The following is a 22,393-nucleotide window of genomic DNA, read 5'->3' as shown; positions in this document are numbered from 1 at the left end:
TGATCAGGCATAAGCATAACATTTCCTTTTCCTACAGGTAAATATTTACCGCTTGGTTACAAAGGGGACCGTGGAGGAAGAGATCATAGAACGGGCCAAAAAGAAGATGGTATTGGACCATCTGGTGATTCAGCGCATGGATACCACTGGCCGGACAGTTCTGGAAAACAACTCTGGAAGGTCCAAGTAAGTTCCAGAAAGATGGGAGAGGTAGCAGAGTCAATTTTATGTCAACATTTGGTATAATTCATTTTTCTAATAGGATGCTTTACAACAGACATTAATCCATTAATTACCTGGAAAAGGCCAAGCCAAAACTGCAAGAAGATGGCATTTTCATTTTATTTTGCTCCCCCTGTTTCTCCTTCTTCTTCGGGTTCTTTTTTTTTTTTTCCATATCAGCTCTTTTCTTATGTGCCCTCTCTCTTTCTTTCCTGCCCTCCTCTCTTGCCTTTTGCTTTTGGCTCTGCCTGTGACATACGACACAGCAGCAGCAGTGGCAGCTGTGTGCTCCCCATTGGGCTTTCATCCTGGCACAGTGTTGCCTTGGACTTTTCAGCAGTGAGAATGCACCAGATTGAATTGGTATCTATTTCTTGGTAAAAAAGTTTGTGTGGAGATTATCTTTCCTATTGAAAACAGAAGGCTATAAAAGGAAAGTAGTTAAGTTTTAGTTGGCTTTATTTGGAAACACAACTATTTCTCTTAGAGAGTTTACATTTTGACCAAATTGTTGAGTATCTTCTGAGGCAGTCCTGCAACTTATGTTACAGGTGAGATCAAATGAGCCCTTCCTAATTAGATGATGATAATTTTCCATTAAAGAGGAAACTAGGCAGAAAAAGCTTGTTCTTTTAGTTTGGACCAGAGATGAGGAGTTTGAAAATTCATGGTGAATGATAGCTTTCTGAGTCAAAGGACAAAGAGAGAACTCCCTTCTCTCATGTTGCTAATTATCTTTCTTGCTTAACCATGTAACAGATGAATCAACAGGAAAATAATTGATTTCTTAATCTTTTGTTAGGTTAGGTTTACCACTGCAGACTCATCCTGTGGATTAAAAAACATGAAATATTTGTGAGATCATTTTTCTTGTGGCAGAATTTATATCTTCACCAGTAATTTGACCTCTTTATGAAGAATAGATATTTAGAACTCCATAGAGGTTATCTGACATTCCTAAAAGATTACAACTACATTTTATTTCTGCAGTTCAAATCCTTTTAATAAAGAAGAGCTGACAGCGATTTTGAAATTTGGAGCGGAGGATCTCTTCAAAGAACTCGAAGGGGAGGAATCAGAGCCTCAGGTAGTCAACAATAAGGGAAAAAAATTTCTTGATAAGTATCATCTGTGAGAGTCTGAAATTTTCTGGAAGCGATTCTGAGTCTGAGGCTTTTATAAGGAAATAGTAGTTACTTGCAGAACATAGTTTCTCTTTTTTTCTTACAGGGCTAAAAGCTCTTACTAAATTGACTAGGAAAGAATGAGAAAAGCATTTGAGGATTTTGTCTTTGGTCTTTTTTATTCCAATTTTATTTCTCATAATTTCTGAAGTTTCATCTTATCATTTGTATAAATAGTAGTTTGAAACATTAGATGTAAAGGACATGAAACTGAGAGTGTGAAAGAAAATGGAATATCGGAGAAGAGAGTCGGTTTATTTGCACCAGTCATTTTCAGTAAATGCTTACCACTGCTTGCCTTTTTACCATGTTTGTGTTGCTCCTTTTCTTTTAGGAAATGGATATAGATGAAATTTTGCGCTTGGCTGAAACCAGAGAGAATGAAGTCTCAACAAGTGCAACAGATGAGCTTCTGTCACAATTTAAGGTATGAAAATCATTGTCTGAGAAAGTCTTTGGCATTGATTCATGAACCAAAAATAAGTAATGCCTGTCAGTACTTTCTGGGTGCAAGGGACTCTGCTTTTCTATTTACCGAAGTTGACTCATACCCCTCAAAATCATTCTCTAGAGTTCCAAGTATGATGTGGGTATAGACCATATAGTCCTCCCCATAGGGGTCACCACTGAAGTGGTCCATCCTGCCCAGATTCAGTGGGTAGAGGAAAAGAAGTCGCTGTGACAAGGGCTGAGAATAAGCTGTCAGTGGGATAGGTGGAGAACTTGGTAGTGTGGAGCTCTGGGAGGGGTGGAGAGGTTGTGGGAGAGACATTAATAGAATCATAAGAAAGAGAGGTCAAAGGTATGAAAATCGAAGGTGACAGTTGGGAAGCTCTTGACTTGGTGGGATTTTTTTTTTTTAAGGACAGTTGTGGGGTAGTTAGTGGTATTTGATAGAAAATTAAGTGAGATCAGGACTAAATGCAGAAGCTGCGCACCTGATGAGTAGGAGATGACAGCATTGAGTATAGACATTATTAAAAAGCTTAGTGAAGAGAACAGTGAAAGTAATTTATGAGGATAGAAGGATCAAGCAAGGCAAAGTTTTTTAAAGGTGTTACCATGTTTCTAGGTTGAGGAAAGAAATTGAGAATAGGGAAATACTGAAGGTGCTAAGGAAAGAAGGAATATTTGGTTGCACATTGCCCAGGAGGAGACTGGAACAGATATAATCAAAAGCACAGATGGAGGAACTGGCCTTTGAAAGAAAAAGGAAAGTATACACTTCAGGAAATAGAGGGGAGAGAAGATGTAGGAGTTCCAACTGGTGACCTTAATTACCAGTAAATTAAGTGAGGTGTTAGTTGAGAAGTGGAAAAGATTTGGGATAGTCCCATCCAGGGGCCAGGAGTTGCCAGGAGGAACTTGGTTTAGGGTGTAGAGCTGAATTTAGAAGATGGGGCTTCACATTAGAGCCAGTCAGCAGGATCATATGACTTGCTCCAGAAATACTTGAGGTCAGAGAAGTTGAATCAGTTGGCCATCCCAAGGTGGGAGAATTGGCTTGGGAGGCATCGAAGAGTCATCAAAGTGGCAAAAGTTTCCCAGATTCCAGTGAGAACGTGGTTGAATGGATTCATCATGGTTTGGTTCCATGCATGTTAGAGAAGCAGGGAAGACCTGGAGGTTACATTGATGGTTATGTGTGGTAGACCCGTAAGGGCTGAGGAAGAAGTGTTTGAAAGGAAGCATTATTTTTGATAAAGTCCAAGGTTGGCCACAGGTAGAAGTTGTCTTAGTGGAAGAAAAAGGAAGGAGTTGAGTGGATCACAGAGCTCTAGGATCAGAGTTAATGTGTCTGTGGATGCAGAGGATGGAGGTGAATTGTTAGCGTTTCAACTGGATTTCACTTCTATGGCTACTGCTTCCTTCTTAAACAGATGTAATCTTCATGATGGTGTCCTGGTCTAAATATATTAAATATTTGATATGAAAGAAATGGAATATTCTTCCAGGTTTGTTTCATTTTTTCAGTTTTTTGCATTTTGTGTTCTTGTTTTTATTCCTAAGACTAATATGCAGTTTTGAGCATATGAAATTCTTACAGACATTTAGCTTCTATACTTCTGATAAAAATGAATAAGGTAACCAATAGCTACTGCTTTGAGTTATGGGTTGTTTCAAATGAGCTCTATTCAGTAGCGATTTATAATGTATAGGACTGTAAGTTTGTAATGGATTAGTATTAGGTTTTCAAATGTTATAATCTAAATAAATCTAAAATTTCTAATTAGTACATTAGAAAGCATGTATGATTTAACAGCAAATCTTTCAATAAAACTTATAAGGCAGTTTGTAGCTTTATATCTTTCCCTGTTTTTCTGTAAAATTTCTGATGAACTTTAGGATTTGGCAAGTAGATTTTGTTGAGGGGGGCGATAAGGGAGAGATGAGTAGAAAATTGATTATTTGATTATGTAATATCACAGGAGTCCTATTATCATTCATAGCATGTTAAATTAAAAACAGTGCTTGAGTTGGTGTGTTAGTAGGTGGTGTTTGGGAAATAGGGAAATGTCAGACAATGGGTTGTCCATTTGTTTTAAGGTTGCCAACTTCGCAACAATGGAGGATGAAGAAGAACTAGAAGAGCGTCCTCACAAGGAGTGGGATGAGATCATTCCAGAGGAGCAAAGGAAGAAAGTAGAGGAGGAAGAGCGGCAGAAAGAGCTGGAAGAAATTTATATGTTGCCTCGAATTCGGAGTTCCACTAAAAAGGTGAACAAGTAACATGAAAGATATGGAAGTATTGATACTTCTTATTTTGTTCACCTTATGTTGTTGTCCGGATGTGTGGAGGGTTCCAGGGTAGAGTTATAGGAAACCTAGCAGAGGGAAATGGAAAAATGCACAAGGCTCACGTGCATACCTATGAGCCATTTGATCTTTGCAGATTGGCTCTTTGTGAGATGGCTGGACAGGATTTGAGTTTGACAGAAGTTTACATTTTGCCCTTGAGATTAGAACCAGTAAGTCTAAGAGTTTGGTTCTAATTGGCAAGGCCTTTGCCTTTCAGAGTCAAACCTCTTTTCACCTTTAAGTGTTTGTTTATAGCACTTGGCATAAATACTTAGTAAGAGATTATATAAAGGTGCTTCAGTTTACAAAGCTCTGTCATAGGCACTATCTAATTTGATTTTTGCAACAACATTTAAGTAGATAGACTGTTTTATTACCCAGTTGTTGGAGATAACAGACTCAGGTTTGTCTGAGATCCTAGTAAATCAGTATTAGCTAATAGTAGCTATCATTGAGTATTCCCTGTATGTCAGGCATAAGTTAATGCTTTTCCACTTACTGACTCATTTAATTCGTATGAAAACCCTGTATTATAGGTGCTATTGTCCCCATTTTACAAATGGAAAACAAAGGCATGAAGAAGTAAAGTAATTTGCCCAAGGAAGTAAACATGAAGCCACAATCCAAATATTTTTATTCCAGTTTACTTAATGACATTACAGTATGTCTCTGGCAGAATGACTGTCCCAAGCAGGTCTTCTTTCATCACATGCCATCTGCCTCCTTCTTTCTTAAAGGGAAATTGACTTGCATGATACGATGGGAAGTTCTGAGTATTAAGGAGTTAAGATGGGCTGGTCTTAGTCCTTGGATCTTTTGGACCTGGCACTTGCTACAATGTGACTTTGCCTTTTCAGGCTCAGACAAATGACAGTGACTCTGATACTGAGTCTAAGAGGCAGGCCCAGAGATCCTCTGCCTCTGAGAGTGAGACAGATGACTCTGATGACGACAAGAAGCCCAAGCGCAGAGGGCGCCCCCGAAGTGTGCGGAAGGACCTCGTGGAGGGATTCACTGATGCCGAGATCCGGAGGTTAGTGGGGGCTCTGCTCTCCTTCCCCCTCACATTTGGAAGGACATGCTGTAAGCCTCAGGTTGATGGATCCCTGACATTGATGACAGGGAGGTCAGAGGAAGGCAAGGGGGACTGAGTCATGCTCCAAGGCCCCAGGATGATTCTCCCTTCTCCAAGGTTTTCCTCAGTTGAGCTCTTTCTGTTTGTTTACTTCTTGTTCTGGGTTCTGAACATTTCACAAAGCAAGTCCAGCCAAGAGGAAAGAGGCTGTTGGAGGTAAACTTGGGCTGAAACTTTCTTTTTTGTTTTTATTGAAGAATATGAATAAATACATACATACATATGTATCAATGTGTATAAAAGAAATGGTATAAATATAAAAAATTGAAGTAGTACAGATAACCCCAGTTTACTTTCCATCAGTGTTAGTGCTGGTATCAGTTTGGTTTATTGGTATATACAACATACTGTTCTGCAGCTTCTTGTCACTTATAACCAATTTTAGGCATCTTTCTATGTCAGTACTTACTACACATTTGTTGGTGTCTGATTCACACCCCTTTTCCCTCCAGAAAAATCTAAAATTATTGCTTCCAAACCACTTTTCCCCTAGCTGCCATGTTATTTTTTTAAAAAGCTGAAGAAAGTAGAAAATATGAAAATGATTAACTTTATGGTCTAACCCAAATTTTAACTATTATCAAATAGTCCTTTTAGGTCAGTATTTGAAATCACAAGGTCTTTGTTTCCCACTAAATGTTATACCTGTTCTTTTATTCTTTCTTTGTTTAATTTATTATGGAAAAATGTAAATGTATACAAACATTGATAGAATATTAGCGCACCCCCTCCCCGGGTATTATTTTAACCATTATGAGTTTGTAGTCAATCTTGTGTGTGTGCCATATTTCTATTTTCCCCTACCCTCAGTGTTATTTTGAGAAGAATGTATATTCTGCTGCAGTTGAGTGGAGTGTCCTATAGATGTTTTTTAAGTCTATTTGGTTTACTATTGTTCAGATCTTCCATTTCCTTATTGATCTTCTGCCTGATCTATCCATTATTGGAAATGGGGTATTGAAGGCTCTATTATTGCTGTATTGTTTACTTCTCCCTTCTGTTCTGTCAGTTTCTGCTTCATATGTTTTGGGCCTCTGCTGTTAGGTGTGTATGCTTTATAATCTGTTGTCTTGATGAACTGACCGTTTTCTCATTATAAAATGTCCTTCTTTGTCTCTAGTAACAATTTATGTCTTAAAGTTTATAACTTGGTTAGATATTAGTGTAGACACTCCAACTCTCTTTTGGTATTGTATGTGCAGTATCTGTTTCCTTTTTTATTTCAATCTATTTGTGTCTTTGAATCTAGCTTGCAACTCTTGTATGTAGTATATAGTTAGATGTTTTTCAAAAATCCATTCTATTGCTCTCTTCCTTTTGATTGAAGTCTTTAAACCATTTACATTTAAAGCAGTTACTTATAAGATAGAATTTATGTCTGCATTTTGCTGTTCATTTTTTATGTCTTGGGTCTTCTTTGTTCCTTTATTCCCCCATTACTGCCTTCTTTTATATTACATATTTTTTAGTATACTATTTTAATTCTCTTGTTTCTTTTATATTTTAAAAGTTATTTTCTTAGTGGTTTCCCTGGAGATCATAATTTTTTTTAAAAATAAATTTATTTATTTATTTATTTTTTGCTATGTTGGGTCTTGGTTTCTGTGCGAGGGCTTTCTCCAGTTGCGGCGAGCGGGGGCCACTCTTCATCGCAGTGCGCGGGCCTCTCACTGTCGTGGCCTCTCTTGTTGAGGAGCACAGGCTCCAGACGCACAGGCTCAGTAGTTGTGGCTCACGGGCCTAGTTGCTCCGCGGCATGTGGGATCTTCCCAGACCAGGGCTCGAACCTGTGTCCCCTGCATTAGCAGGGAGATTCTCAACCACTGCGCCACCAGGGAAGCCCCCTGGAGATTATAATTTAATGTTTTAACTTAGAACAGTTTAGTTTGGACTAATACCACCTTAATTTCAGTGGTATTCTAAAACTTTACTCCAGTTTAGGTACGTTTCTTCCCCCTCTTTTGTGCTTTTATTGTCACACAGATTATATCTTTAAACTTTATAAGCCCACCAACACAGTTATATAATTATCGCCTTATGCAGTTGATAGTTAAAATCATTTAGGAGAAGAAAAGAGTTACTGACAAAAATACATATACACTGTCTTTTTATCTACTTACTCAGGTATCCTCCTGAGGCTCTTATTTATTCATGTGGATTTGAGTTATTGTTTCATGTCTTTTCATTTCTGCCCAGAGTACGCTCTTTAGTATTTCTTTCAGGGCAGGTCTGCTAGCAACAAATTCTGTCTTTTTATTTATCTAGGAATGTCTTAATTTCTCCTGTGTTTTTGAAGGCTAGTCTTTATTCTTTTTCTGTCTTTCACATTGGATAATCTCAGTTGACCTATCTTTTTTTTTTTTTAAAATGCATCTCTTGTTGTTGTTGTTTTTTTTAATTTATTTTTGGCTGTGTTTTGTCTTCGTTGCAGCAAGCAAGGGCTACTCTCTTTTTTTTTTTTAATTAATTAATTAATTTATCTTTGGCTGTGTTGGGTCTTCGTTTCTGTGCGAGGGCTTTCTTTAGTTGCGGCGAGCAGGGGCCACTCTTCATCGCGGTGCACAGGCCTCTCACTGTCGCAGCCTCTCTTGTTTTGGAGCACAGGCTCCAAATGCGCAGGCTCAGTAGTTGTGGCTCACGGGCCCAGTTGCTCCGTGGCATGTGGGATCTTCCCAGACCAGGGCTCAAACCCATGTCCCCTGCATTGGCAGGCAGGTTCTCAACCACTGCACCACCAGGGAAGGAGGGCTACTCTTCATTGCAGTGCGTGGGCTTCTCATTGCGGTGGCTTGTTGCAGGGCACGGGCTCTAGGTGCGCGGGCTTCAGTAGTTGCAGCATGTGGGCTCAGTGGTTGTGGCACGCGGACCCTAGAGCACATGGGCTTCAGTAGTTGCGGCGCACGAGCTTAGTTGTTCCTCAGCATGTGGGATCTTCCCAGACCAGGGATCAAACCTGTGTCCCCTCTATTGGCAGGCAGATTCTTAACCACTGTGCCACCAGAGAAGTAAATCCCTCAGTTGACCTATCTTTTAACTGATTTTTTTTCTTCTGCTAATTCATATCTAATCCTGAGCCTCTCTAGTGATTTTTTTCATCTTAGTTATTGTACTTTTCAGCTCCAGAATTTATATTTGACTCCTTTATATAATTTCTGTCTCTGTTGATATTCTCCATTTGGTGATATATTATTCTCAAATTTTCCTTTAATTCGTCAGACATGGATTCCTTTAGTTCTTGTATATTTTTATAATAGTTGATTAAAACCTTTGTCTAATAAGTTCAACTTCTGGACTTCCTCAGGGTCTATTTCCATTGAAAACCATCTTCTTCCCTGTATAGGGACCATACTTTCTTGTTTTCTGTAATATTTGTTGAAAACTAGACATTTTAAGTAATACAATGTGGCAAGTCTGGAAATCAGATTCCCCCTGCCAGCAAGAGTTTTTTTGTTTGCTGTTTGTTGTCGTTGCTGTTTGTTTAGTAACTTTTCTGGGCTAGTTCTGCGAAGTCTGTCTTCTCTGTCTTTTGAAGTCTCTGCTCATTTAGCTTAGTGGTCAGCTAATGATTGGACAGAGACTTCCTTAAACACCTTAAGTCTACCAACCAGTAAATCTACCAGCCTTTGCTGAAGGGCTACTTGTGTATTTTGGGGATGTCTTCAATGTTCTGATAGGCAGTTTACAGCTCTGCCTTAGCCTTCAGTTCCTGTTTGTGCAGAGCCTCAGTGCCAGCCAGAGGTGAGAGATTCACAGCTCCTCAGGTCTTCTCTGTGCCTGCACATAGCCCTGCATATATGCAGCCTTCTAGATACCCAGGAATATGCCTGAGCTTTTCAAAGACCCCTGTGCACATCTTTTCCCCCAGGTTTTTCCATTGCAGTTTTTGGTCAGCCTGTTCATATTGCCAACTTATAATGCTGCCTCAGGCAGCTGTGGTGTTAAACCTTTGCCTCTAATTTTTTTTTGACCGATGAACTACAGACAGTGTTCTTCATACAGAGTCAGGTCAAATGAAGACAAGTCTGAGAATGGAGCTTCTCAGGGTGCTGTCAGTCAGGTCAAAATAGCACTGTTCTCTGGGGAAAGAGCTTTCGGGGAGCTCTAGGCCTGTTCTGCCCCCTCTAGTGGCTGCTGTGTTGCTTCTTTGCACAGCTGCAGTAGTTGGGAAGGTATAGTTTTCAAGGCAGTTATGGAGCTGGGGAGAGGGCATGGGAAACAGAGCAAGTCAGAATGCCAGAGAGCTCACTGTTCAAACTGAGATTCAGCCATTTTCTTGAATAAATGCTCATAAGATGGCTGCAAGCCTTTGGTTAATTTCCAGCATTCTAACAAAGTTGATTTTGACAGTTTTGCCAGTGTTCTTGTTGCTTTTACGGAGGAGCGGATTTTCAAAGGTCCTTACTCCACCATTCCTGGAATGCTTCTCTGTCTCAATATTATTTTGAAGTAATCACAAATGGCATATTATTTCAGATGTAAAATATTTCAGTATATATCAAGAAGAAGAAACGTAGAGTGGAGGAATAATTCTCAGGTTTGCTTTCACATATATATAGTACTTTCCTAATCCATGCTATTCCTTTAATATTGTTTCTTAGCTATTGTTATATTCATCCCCATTTTCTTTAATTGCTGTGCCCTCTCTTTTCATTTTTTTTCTCCATGGTATCTCTCCCTTCATTTTTATCTAACCAGGTAGTTTGGCATGTTACAGTGATGCCCTTGATATATCATGGCATCTTGCTTTTTTAGTGAAAGTCTAGTGGTTGGCTGTAGGGAGGGGAGTGGATTAAACATGGATTGGCATATAGCATGGTTTAGGCTAGAGACTTGTGGAAGGATAGATTAGATTTTTGGCTGGAGACAATGTTTGGCAGAAGGAGTCAGAGTTTCCAAAAGAGTTTTGCCTAAAATGTTTAAAATCATATGTTTATTTTACTTTGCCTCATTACAAAAAGTATTTGAGGCAGTCCTAAAAACCTTATATTTGTATTATTGACCAGAAAGTAACGGAAAATATTGCAGTGTGGAATTGAAAGTAACAATAGTGGACTGAATAGACCACTTAACTGTACTGGATTTTATTATAAGAGGTTGTGGTTTTTAAATCATTTATTATGTATTGAACTCCATAAACTTGTACCTTCTAAAAATGATAGTACTAGAGTTAAGTCACCATTCTCAATTATGTTGCTAAGCAGTTTCATGACCAGTCACTGAGAATAAAGTTAATCTTTGGTTTGAATAGATTTTTAGCACTCACTGTTTTAAGCTGGCCATTTTCAAAGGCCACCTTTAGTTCATTTAGTGGCAGTTGCAAGGATTGGGCCCAGTCTTTTTGACAGTTTTTATGGCTCATATTTCATCACAGGATGTGTTTGCATTAATATAGCTGAAGTCTTTTTTTTTAATGTGATTTATTGATTATTTTCTTAGGTTCATCAAGGCGTATAAGAAGTTTGGTCTCCCTCTTGAACGGTAAGCTTAGTAATATAATAGTTCCTTATCCGCCTCTTTTTCACTTCTGTATTGTAGAGGTTTCTTTTTTTGGTTCTACTTTCCATTTTTAAGGTCTGGCACCTTTTGACAGCCTGGCTTTTAGACATTAATTTACTCACCTGCTCCAGATGACTTGGAGATCAACGAAACATATTGTACATGTAACTGTACTTCGCTTCTAGGAACATTGCAGTGAATGAAAGTAGGCTAGAGAAAGGAAAGTGAGCACAAAGAAACAAACTAGTGCAAATAGCTTTGGGGCACTTCACCTGCTACTGTTATCAGACAGCGCATTTAGTTAATAAAGAAAGATGAACCCTTTCTCCTCTGTTTTTTGAAATTAGTCTGTTTTTGTGGACTATTCCAAGTCAAATTCTTTATGATGGAAAGTAAGTCATCAGTCACTGTCCGAGGGTTCTTGTTGGAAGGATCAATTAAGGCATGTAGAGAAAGTGTCTTTGCAGGAACAAGCTTATGTGAAACCAAGTGGTAGTTCACGTGACATTAGAAACGTGGGCACAGGGCCTTGAGGTATCCCCGTATTTGTCTTTCCTCAGGCTGGAGTGCATAGCACGTGATGCTGAGTTGGTAGATAAGTCTGTAGCAGATCTGAAGCGCCTAGGGGAATTGATTCACAACAGCTGTGTGTCAGCAATGCAAGAATACGAAGAGCAGCTGAAAGAAAATGCCAGCGAGGGTAAGTCAGCATGTCTCCCTCAGTGATTCTCAAAGACCTGGCACTTGTGGATTGGGATCTCTGCTGCTAAGCATCTTTTTTTTTTTTTAAGATGAACACACTTATATCCCGTGTATCCCTAATTTTTTGAGGTGTGTATTCTCACCTGCCTTTACGTGAGGTCAGTTTTTGGGGTTTTTTTTTTTTTTTTTTTTTGGTACGTGGGCCTCTCACTGTTGTGGCCTCTCCCGTTGCGGAGCACAGGCTCCGGACGTGCAGGCTCAGCAGCCATGGCCCACAGGCCCAGCCGCTCTGCGGCATGCGGGATCCTCCCGGACCGGGTCACGAACCCGTGTCCCCTGCATCGGCAGGCAGACTCTCAACCACTGCGCCACCAGGGAAGCCCGTGAGGTCAGTTTTAAGATACCAAAGATTTACTCACAAATGAAGTTGATTTGCAGAAGGTGCAAAGTAATGAACAAGATGAATGATTTCTTTTAATGTTACTGTAGAAAGTTTAGATTGGTTTGAATGATGTAAAGACGTGAGTGGGTAAAGCTGAGTGGACACATTGCATTTTGGCTGTAAGTGAGGACATTACAGACCACAGACATCAGTAATTATCTTGGATATACATACATGTATTGTTTCGTTGTGATAAACTTAAAGGATTTAGAGAATTAGTTAGAATAAAAATAGTAGATGAATATTGTAAACCTTTTTGTTGCAATGAGACTCTCTTTGGCACTAGAATTTGCTGTAATTCGATTCGACCTGTAGTGTGTTTTGTCTTATACACCAAGAGTGCTTTTGCCTGTCCTTTAAAAGCAGGAGGTGTCAGGAGAGAGCTGAGGTCCTTGTTGTTAAAGGACACCCTTATAGTTGAACCTCAAACAAAAAGATGAGGGTGTGGTCATTCCACAGTTCACTGGACTGTGGTTTATCTGTGCCATTGCCCCCATTCTTTTGTCACCCTTCACTGACGTTACAGGAGGCTCTGTCATCTGTGGTTAAGTATTCAGGCCTTGGAGGCAGCCAGTTTACCTGGAATCTTGGTCCTGCCATTTCTTAGCTGCAAGACCTGAGACAAGTGATAGCCTCTTAACAGTCTCATGTGCAAAATAGAGTAGTAGTCTGTGCCTCAAAGGGTTTGGATGGTCACTTGAATAATTCCATACATGTGAAGTGCTTGTCATCACATCTGGCTTGCAGTATTAGCTATTTCATTAAGTAAAGAAGTATTTGTGCTTTGAAATTTTCTTCTTAAGCCTGTTACTAAAAGTAATAGAATTTTTAAATCTCTTGAATATAGTCAAAACATTTTTAGATTTTTTTTTTCCATGAAAAAAACTTAAATAACTTGAGTGGTTTGGACAGTGATCCAAATATGTGCTTTTATAGCGCCAAGAATACATCCAAAAGTAAATCTTAACTTTACAGTGTTTTTTTTTTCCGTGTAACTATTTTGAATAAGTATTATATTCACATGGCTCAAAAATGAAAAACAGGTATCCCTATTTCTTGTCTCCTTCTAGAAATATAAAAATACATATGTTCAAAAAATGGATAGATACTGTTTTAACACAATTGGTGCTGTAGCATGCACACTGTTCTGTACCTTGCTTTGTCCATCTCACAGCATATTTGGAGATATTTCCTTGTAACAGTCCCTTCCTTTCCACATGTTTCTTTTCTCTGCATGTTCACATTCTGCATCTGGTTCATTGCTTCCTTCTGGCATTACTTAACTTGTTTCCATATACCTGTATTTTCTATAAATTGGCATTTAGCATATTCCTGAGTCCAGGTTAACATTTCCAATTCTAATGTAAGATTATTGATATCTCTTTGCTTAAGTTGAAAATTTTGTTCCTAAAAATGTTAACATAATCATGTATTTGTCTTACACATTATACACGTTTCCAAATATTAGTACCAATTTTACTGTTTTTATTTGTTTGTTTTCTTCTTTCTTTCTTTGGCTGTGCTATGAGGCTTGTGTGATCTTAGTTCCCTGCCCAGGGATTGAACCTGGGCCATGGCAGTGAAAGCGCCAAGTCCTAACCACTAGACTGCCAGGGAATCCCCCTGATTTTACTGTTAACTATAAGACTTCTTAATGCAGAGTTTGATTTCTTTGTGTTTCTTTTTGTCCTTAAAATACACCTCATTAACAGTACACAAAGTACTATGTTTTAAAATTATTTGAAATTGTTCTTTTCTCTGTGTGGTTATGCTACCAACTTAATATATAGTTTAGTATCTTTTGTTTTCTTTTCCTTTCAGTTTCTAGGGACTACTTTTCTCCTTTTGCTGAAACTTTGTTTCTTTAATTATGTAAAACATTTGCATGGCCCAAAGTCAGAACAAAACCAGGAACACGATGAGAGAATCTTGCCTTCATTCCTGTCCCCCCAGTACTGTTCTCTTCCTCCCCTGTAGGTAATCATTTTGATTAGTTTTGGACTTATCTTTCCATTGTTTCTTTTTAAAATTTTAAGTCTGTGTGTGTGTATTTCCTCTATTATACAGGAGATATCATACATTATATTCTGTTCTGCATCTACTTATTTTTACATATGGCGTTCACTCCATCTTACTGTGTAGCGTTCATACTTCCTTCCTTTTACAATTGCACAGTATTCCACTGTGTAGATAGATGTTAATTCAAACTTTATTGTCCCCTAGTAATAAATATTTGGGTTGTTTTCAGTCTTCTGCCACTATAAATAAAGCCACAGTGAATAAATAGTTTAATGAATATGCTGTTTCATATCTCTGCCAGCATATCTTTGGGATAAATTTCTGGAAGTGGGATTGTTGAGTCCTGGGAAAAATGCATATGTAATTTGGTTAGATACTGCCAAATTCTTCATAAATCTGATACCATTTACATTGCTACCTACAGTGTATATTCATACACAACAGAATGTATTGTCAAATGTTTGGATTTTTGCCAAACTGACTGTTGGGAAATGGCATCTCACTTTTCTTTTAATGAGCAATGTTGTGCATCTTTTCTGAGGGCCACTTGTGAACTGTCTGTACATATATTATGCCCATTTTCTATTGAGCTGTTGGTCTTAATTTTTAGGATCTCTTTTTCTTGTCTTTTTTTAAGAAGATTTAATACAAGGAATTTAAAAAATTTTTTATTTATTTTATTTTTGGCTGTGTTGGGCCTTCGTTGCTGCGCATGGGCTTTCCCTAGTTGCGGCGAGCGGGAGCTACTCTCCTTTGCGGTGCGTGGGCTTCTCACTGCAGTGGCTTCTCTTGTTGCAGAGCACGGGCTCTAGGCATGCGGGCTTCAGTAGTTGTGGCACACGGGCTCAGTAGTTGTGGCTCACGGGCTTAGTTGTTCTGCGGCATGTGAGATCTTCCCGGACCAGGGATCGAACCTGCGTCCCCTGCGTTGGCAGGTGGATTCCTAACCGCTGCACCACCAGGGAAGTCCCAGGATCTCTTTTTCTGATAAAAGTTGCCAGTGTTCTCCTCCAGTTTGTGATTTGTCCTCTCACTTTGCTATGGTATTTTGTACAGAAAACTTAAAAAAATTTTATATAGTCAAATTTATCAATCTTTTACCCTATTGTTTTGGATTTTGATTAAAAACATTTTCTCTACAAAACAGAAACAGACTCACAGACATAGAAAGCAAATTTATGGTTACCAAAGGGGAAAGGGATAAATTGGGAGTATGAGATTAGCAGATGCACACTACTATATATAAAAGAGGTAAACAACAGGGATTTAATATAGCACAAGGAACCTATTATATTCAATATATTGTAACAAACTAAAAAAAAATTTTTTTTTCTACTCTGAGGATATAAAGGAAGTCATTAAGATCACCCCCCACCACCACCAATACCTATGTGATTTCATTTACTTTTATATCTCTGATTCACTTGGAGTTTTTCCTGGTATTGCATCCAGGTTTTTTGGATTTTGGATTTTTCCTATATGGCTACTATATGTCTCAACACCATTCATTAAAGATGGTTGATCTTTTCTCCACTGCCTGATTTTTTTTTTGTTTGAAGAGCTACATAATCTGTTATGGATTTACAATATTAGTATCCTGTTAATGGACGTTCAGCTTTCCAATCTTTTGCTTTACGGTGTTGTGGTAAATAATCTTGTGTGTATGCCATTTGCGCCATATCCTCCCACCAGCATTGACTAGAATGGCAGTGTCTGTTTCCTCTTAGTCTCACCGACATATTTTCAGATCTTTGAATTTTCCCAGCCTGAGGTTAAAAAGGCTATGTCTATATATTTAATTTGCATTTCTCTTACCATGAATGAGGTTGAGTATTTTTCACATGGAACAATTTTTATTTCCTTTTCTGTGAATTGTCTCTTTATCCTTTGCCCATTTTTCTGTTGCAATCTTTTTATTTTACAGATGAGGAAACACAGACCCAGAGAGGTTAATAACTAGAAGTGAGAGGGGAAAGGGGACAGGGGGTAGTTTGTGCAGATCCGGGAATAAATCCCAGATTTCTGATCTTCAGAGGAGGTGCCTTTCCCGTTTTGCCACATTCTGTTCCAGAACTCATCAGTATTGTTGGGAATGGCATTTGCAAGTGAAATTCTTGTGGGTTATATGAGAATCCCTAAATAATTGTTTATAATTGTAGTGCCATTTCATCGACTTGAATGTTAAAAAAAGAAATCTTTTCTGAGGCTCTGAGCCATCTTTTCCCTCACAGACAAGTGTCATTATCATGCATTTCGATTTGGACTCTGGTTAGAATTGACTGCTTTGTTTTTACTTCTAGGATTACTTTAATTGGAAACTCGGGCTAGGGTAACCTTTCCATGACTTCTTTTGTTCATCATTTCAAATGTGTTAGGTATTAACTTGATCTCATACTTTTTTAGTAGAGAAGATCATCTTTTAAAGCACTTAAAAATCTGTTGATGGGTTAGAAAAGAAAAAAACTTCAGCATTAATATTACTGCTTTAAAATCTTCTTTCATAAATTTTATTAATTTTAGAGCCAAAGTATAAAACAGGAATAAGAAGATTAAAATACAATTATAAACACTACTGGATTAAAAAATTCTAAATCTTAAAAAACTGAATTGTTTAGAGATTATTTTACAAACATTAATTGAGAAAATTTTTTGCCTTACTTGATTATATCTTTGAATTAACGATAAACCAGAGATATACGCTGAGGGAATAAGAGTTCAGGATTTGTTGACCTATGTTTTTTGTGAAACTTCAGCGAATTCTCACTTAACGAATATGAAATTGGTGTTCTTTAGGGAAAGGACCAGGGAAAAAGAGAGGCCCAACTATCAAGATATCTGGGGTTCAGGTTAATGTGAAATCTATTATCCAACATGAAGAAGAGTTTGAGATGCTGCATAAATCTATCCCTGTAGACCCTGAAGAAAAAAAAAAGTGAGTATAATACATGCCCATGCATGGGTGGTTGTGCCATTAGAAAACAGATTTGAAGTTACAGTTATGTGTAGTTATGTAGTATTTTCATTATTTTTTCTCTAACATACCAGAGTGCTTTGCTCATTGGTGTTTATTCCCAAATCAGAAAGACTCTTCCTCTGATGTCCTCCTGCTTTGGAAATCTTTTCAGATACTGCTTAACCTGTCGTGTCAAAGCTGCACATTTTGATGTCGAGTGGGGAGTAGAGGATGATTCTCGCCTATTGCTGGGAATTTATGAACACGGCTATGGAAACTGGGAGCTAATTAAAACGGATCCAGAGCTTAAGTTAACTGACAAAGTAAGTATTTCTGTGATGCTGGAGATGTCTAGAAGATTTGTTGTATAATATTTTTATGTTGATTACTTACTTTTAACTATTTTCTGGGGGGTGGGGATCAAATTGGAAATTAGAACAATAGTAAATTCCTGGGATTTCTTTATCCCTGGAAACATTACCATCTTTAGTGGACTGTGGCACTATTTCAGAGATGACAATTATAGCCAGGTGAAATTTTTGGGAAATTACAGGAGAAGCCTTCAAATTCTGATTTTTCTTGTAGGTCAAATCTCATTGCAACAAATACCAGGGTAAGATTATTAATAATAAAAGCATTCCTCGGCCTTAGTTGTTGGCACTTTCTTTAACGACATTTGAAACAGCCATATTTCAGTTCTACACATGAAGAAAGAATGAGCCATACCTTGGTATTTTTTGTAATGGAATTAAACTGTGGCTGTACTTCTCCCACAAAATCGAGCCTCCCACCCTATCCGTTGCACATCAGGCTACCAAGTATAGTAAGGCCGTGCTCAGAGCTGTAAGCAGGGAAAGCTGGCTCAAATTTTAGTAGGATGCGCTCCATGTTGTGCTCCTGGCAGGGCTTTTCCTGGCACGTCAAACAATGCTCATCCCAGGTGCAATGTTCTCAGAGGGTGACAGCACCCTGCCATAAGCACTGAGACCAAATCCAGTCTGGCCTGAGAGGTCCAGCTGTGTCCTGGCATAGCTCAGTGCTTTCCAGCAATGCTCTAAGAAGCATTTTCAATCTAAAACGAAGCTTTAACCTAGCTCCAGGGATTCCCTGCTCCTGGAAGGAGGAAATCCACGACGGCTGGGATGCTCTAGCAGATGAAGCCAACAAGCCCCTCCTACCTGAGTTGTTCTACCCTGTTAACAGCACAGGTAGGAGCCAGTGGGAGAGCTGGATTTCTCCATCCCATTTTGTAAAACGAGAACGGCTCATAAGGGATTTTCAGTGACTGGGAGCCATGGACATGAGATAGGATCTGAGGCTTTATCTGTATTTTGGGTGGTGGGGAGGGAAAGGACTGCTCAGTTGTTTGTCATCTCTGTTTATCCTGATCCACTAACCGGGCCGTGGGCCGTGGCGGGTACTTCTCTTCCTTTCCTGTTGAAGATCCTGCCAGTGGAGACAGATAAGAAGCCCCAGGGAAAGCAGCTGCAGACCCGAGCGGACTACTTGCTGAAGCTGCTCAGGAAGAGTCTGGAGAAGGAGGGGGCTGTGACGGGCGGGGAAGAGGTGAGTGCAGCTGCCAGCCGGGCACCGTCCAGGGGTCTGAGGCTCCAGCCCTGCAGGGTTAGGTAGGGGAAGAGATGCCCTCTCCAGGCATCTCCACAGAATGCTAACCCTCTCCTTGCCAGGTGTTGGTATTGAGGTTCCAGTAATGATGGTTTGGTTGGGTGATGATAGTAATGTTCATTTAGTAATTGACCTAAACATCTTGGCATTCTCCTCAAATATTGCCTCAAAATAGTCCTCATTTCTCCCAGTGCCACTGGTCTAGACATACTGATGCTGTATCTTTATGCTCCTTCCTCAATTTTGGAATATAGTTCTCAGTACTGCGTGAATATCACTGGGTTTGCCTGTTGTTACAGCTAATACTCGGCTGCTTGTAATCATGGGTCCCAGGGATAAAATGGGTAATTAGGATACACAGTTAATTCAGAAACTGGACTTCAGTTACACTTGCCTTACTTGCTCAGTGAAAAATTTCAACCGAGTTACTAATGGACTCATCTGAGCTTTAGCTTTTATTTCCCCAACTTTTCATTTCAATTCAGGCTTAAAAAGATGAGAATCACAGTTAGGAGATACTATAAGTTACAGCCAGTAGTAGCAGCCTTTGTGTGTGCATGTTCCTTAAGTGCTCTTAGAGCTATGCCATTTGTATTAATTTCCCTATATTATAAAGAAAGCAAATTTTAGAAAAAAATCCAATCCCATACCTTGTCCTTTTTTGCGTAGTAGTGTCATAATTAATGTCATTCTTCACATAGTATGTTGAGGATATTCTATAAGTTAGGCTCTGGGGAGATAGATTGCATTATGTTTTTTTTTTTTTTTTTTTGCTGTACGCGGGCCTCTCACTGCTGTGGCCTCTTCCGTCGTGGAGCACAGGCTCTGGACGCACAGGCCCAGCGGCCACGGCTCACGGGCCCAGCCGCTCCGCAGCATGTGGGATCCTCCCGGACCGGGGCACGCATCCGTGCCCCCTGCATCGGCAGGCGGACTCCCAACCGCTGCGCCACCAGGGAAGCCCCTGCATCATGTTTTTACTTGCTTAAATTACTGTATCTGTTTGAGTAGATGAACACCTTTTCATTATTTTTAGATATAACATGCTTCTAGTTTTTTTAATGTTACTCTTATTTTATATATTATCTTTATTTATATCTTTGTACATAAGGGTATTTTTTCTTCTTTTGAATTTTATCTTTAGATTGAATTCCAAAAAATGGAATCAGTAGGTTCAAGGATATGGATGTTTTTGTGTGGCATAGGAGATTTATATAGTTTCTTTTTTTCTACTTCAGGTAAAATTGGTTGCACTCCTTTGAATTTTCTCTGAGTTTCCTTGTTTGAATTATATGGCTGCTGCTGTTCCAAAGAATCATGATGTTATTTGGTCATGCTTTTGAGGGACTTGATTTATCATCATTTTCTTACCCTTTCCAGGCCAAATTAAAGAAGCGGAAGCCTCGAGTAAAGAAGGAAAACAAAGCACCGAGGCTGAAAGATGAGCATGGAATTGAGTTTTCGTCTCCTAGACACTCAGATAATCCATCAGAAGAGGGAGAAGTAAAGGTATGAGGCTGGATTTCAGTTGAGATTATTTTTAAGTTACATTTATTGTGCCAACTGGTATAAAATTATCTGAAATGTGTTTGGTTTACATTCCAGAGTAGATAAAATAAAAATAGAAACTATGTTATGTCTTTGCTTAACCTGTGAGAGAGGAATATAGTTGTTCATTTAAAATCAGCAATTGAAAATTCATAATGGAAGGAAATGAAGGGAACCATGCACATTTCAGTGATAAATGGCAATTGACACTCAGCCTCATTGCTGGGAGCGATAGGGAGTGGTGGAGACTGTGGTTAACCAGGGAGCTCATGCCTAATATATAGGGGCAGCTGTTATGCAGTTCATTGTTGGGCCAAACAAAACTCATCTGTGGATCAGGTTTGGCCCAAGGCCTGTCAACTTGTAACCTCTGGTCTAAGCAAAAGGAAAAGTAACTTGCTAGCATTCAGTCTGTTGTTTCCGTGACTGAAAACTTTATGGGATTTTATTTTATTACTCTTCAAGTGTAATTGCCCTTTGAGGTTATTTCCAGGAAGATCAGCAGTGGGTATGTGAACTAGCATGGATTTGAGTCAAGCATGCATGAATTCAAATACTAGCAACCTTACCAATTACTACCTGGCAGGTATATAATCTCTTTGTTCCTCAGTTTTTTCCATCTGTGAAATGGGAATGATAATGCCTGTGTTGAAGAGTTGCTATGAGAAATAAAGAGAAGATGTAAGTGAAGAGCATCTGCCTCTACAGGCTTCACTTTAAGCAGATAGCTTTAAGGCTGTATGCTTGAGAACATGCTTCTGTGGACACAGTGATGAACCATTGGGAGCAGTGCTTTTTTTTCTAGAAAGTAAACGAGGAAATGTAAAGTTTGTGGCAAAAGCTCATAACCTTGTTTGTTTTCTAGGATGATGGCTTAGAAAAAAGTCCAATGAAAAAGAAACAGAAGAAGAAAGAGAACAAGGAGAACAAGGAGAAACAAATGAGTTCTAGGAAAGACAAGGAAGGGGACAAGGAAAGGAAGAAATCAAAAGATAAGAAAGAGAAGGTATCGATGTCATTCTGCTTACTGAGATGCCTGCAGCCTTTGAAATTCCCTTCTAGGATTTAGAAGTAGAATGGGGTTTGAGGGCCCTGAAATAATTGTCGTTTTATGAGTATATCCCAGAAGGAAGGATGGGGCTGTCAGGGGGATGCCTGCATCTCTTCCTGCAGAGAGAGGGGAGTGTGTGAGTTGTGTTCTTCAATATAGAAGCCTTTATTTGCTCTTTTATTACACACTTCAGAGGGGGTGTTGGAATGAGACAGGACAGCTAACTACTTGATACATGTTCTCAGACTCATGGTAGAAAAGCACAGTCCACAGATGAATCTGAATATGTGAAATACTATCAAATACTATCAAGAGTTAAGCTTTTGGAGTAGAAATGGATGAAAGGCCTACTATTATTATATAATCTTCATGTTGGGGTTTTATGAAGTTCATTCCAAACCACAGAATTCTGGTACAGTGTTGCATCTTGCTGACTTCTGATGAAATTATTTTGCAATTAATCTTTAATCATTGTTAAAACATACAAACAAATAACTGCCTTAATTCCACCATCCAGTCATAGCTCTAAGAGATTTCTTGATGAGCACCTTTGGAACTTTTTTATTATGCGTATAAGAACAAATATAAAATAAAAATCAGACCAGACTGTTTGGATAACCTTTTCTCCCCACTTAGCAATATATCACAAACAGCTTTCCAAGTGAATAAATAAAAGTTAAAATCATTTTTAATAGATAAGGAAGATTTTGTTTGATTATAACATTTTGGAAACAATTTTAAGTTTCCCATATTGAAATTGCTTTCAAATTTCTAATGTTATAAACTGTATTGTAACAGATACCTTTCTTTGCATCTGTGCTTCTGCAGAAAGGTATTCTTCTTTTAAGGTGAAATATTTAAAAAATAAAAGCACAAAGAATGATTTAGCCAGCATCCATGTGTCCACTACCCAGATATTGCAGCTGTTGTTAACATTTTTCATGTTTACTTCAAGTGGGTTTTTTTTGGGCTACTGTATTTGGTATCCATGCACTCATTACTGGGACTCCCCTCTGTTTCTTCTCCCAATTTCATTGCTCTCCTCCCTCTTCTCTCCTCCGTAACACTGCCCTGAACTTCGTGTGAAACCTTCCTGCCCATGTTTTTATACTTTTACTACATATTACATAATCGCATAATCGTAATCAAAGCGTAGTATTGTTTTATGTTTTTAAATGTTCATACATAAAATTTTTTATATGTATCTCTGTCTCCA

The 22,393-nt window shown here is 38.8% G+C and overlaps 1 protein-coding gene across 6 annotated transcripts in view; it reads left to right on the top strand.

The window, feature by feature from the left end:
• Window positions 1-22,393, top strand: part of CHD2 (chromodomain helicase DNA binding protein 2) — a 125,161-nt gene that overhangs the window by 75,977 nt on the left and 26,791 nt on the right. For all 6 annotated transcript variants that reach the window (XM_067695748.1, XM_067695734.1, XM_067695718.1 and 3 more), the window contains 12 exons: window positions 38-186; window positions 1,213-1,309; window positions 1,741-1,833; window positions 3,954-4,124; window positions 5,063-5,238; window positions 10,777-10,818; window positions 11,397-11,536; window positions 16,793-16,931; window positions 17,125-17,275; window positions 18,396-18,518; window positions 19,959-20,087; window positions 20,992-21,132. In XM_067695748.1, the coding sequence (XP_067551849.1) occupies window positions 38-186; window positions 1,213-1,309; window positions 1,741-1,833; window positions 3,954-4,124; window positions 5,063-5,238; window positions 10,777-10,818; window positions 11,397-11,536; window positions 16,793-16,931; window positions 17,125-17,275; window positions 18,396-18,518; window positions 19,959-20,087; window positions 20,992-21,132 (1,551 nt within the window). The remainder of the gene's footprint in view (window positions 1-37; window positions 187-1,212; window positions 1,310-1,740; window positions 1,834-3,953; window positions 4,125-5,062; window positions 5,239-10,776; window positions 10,819-11,396; window positions 11,537-16,792; window positions 16,932-17,124; window positions 17,276-18,395; window positions 18,519-19,958; window positions 20,088-20,991; window positions 21,133-22,393) is intronic.

The sequence above is a fragment of the Pseudorca crassidens genome, chromosome 1 (assembly GCF_039906515.1).
Source record: "Pseudorca crassidens isolate mPseCra1 chromosome 1, mPseCra1.hap1, whole genome shotgun sequence".
NCBI lineage: Eukaryota > Metazoa > Chordata > Mammalia > Artiodactyla > Delphinidae > Pseudorca > Pseudorca crassidens.
The sequence above is the reverse complement of the archived record's forward strand: the minus strand, read 5'-3'. Positions and strand labels throughout refer to the sequence as shown.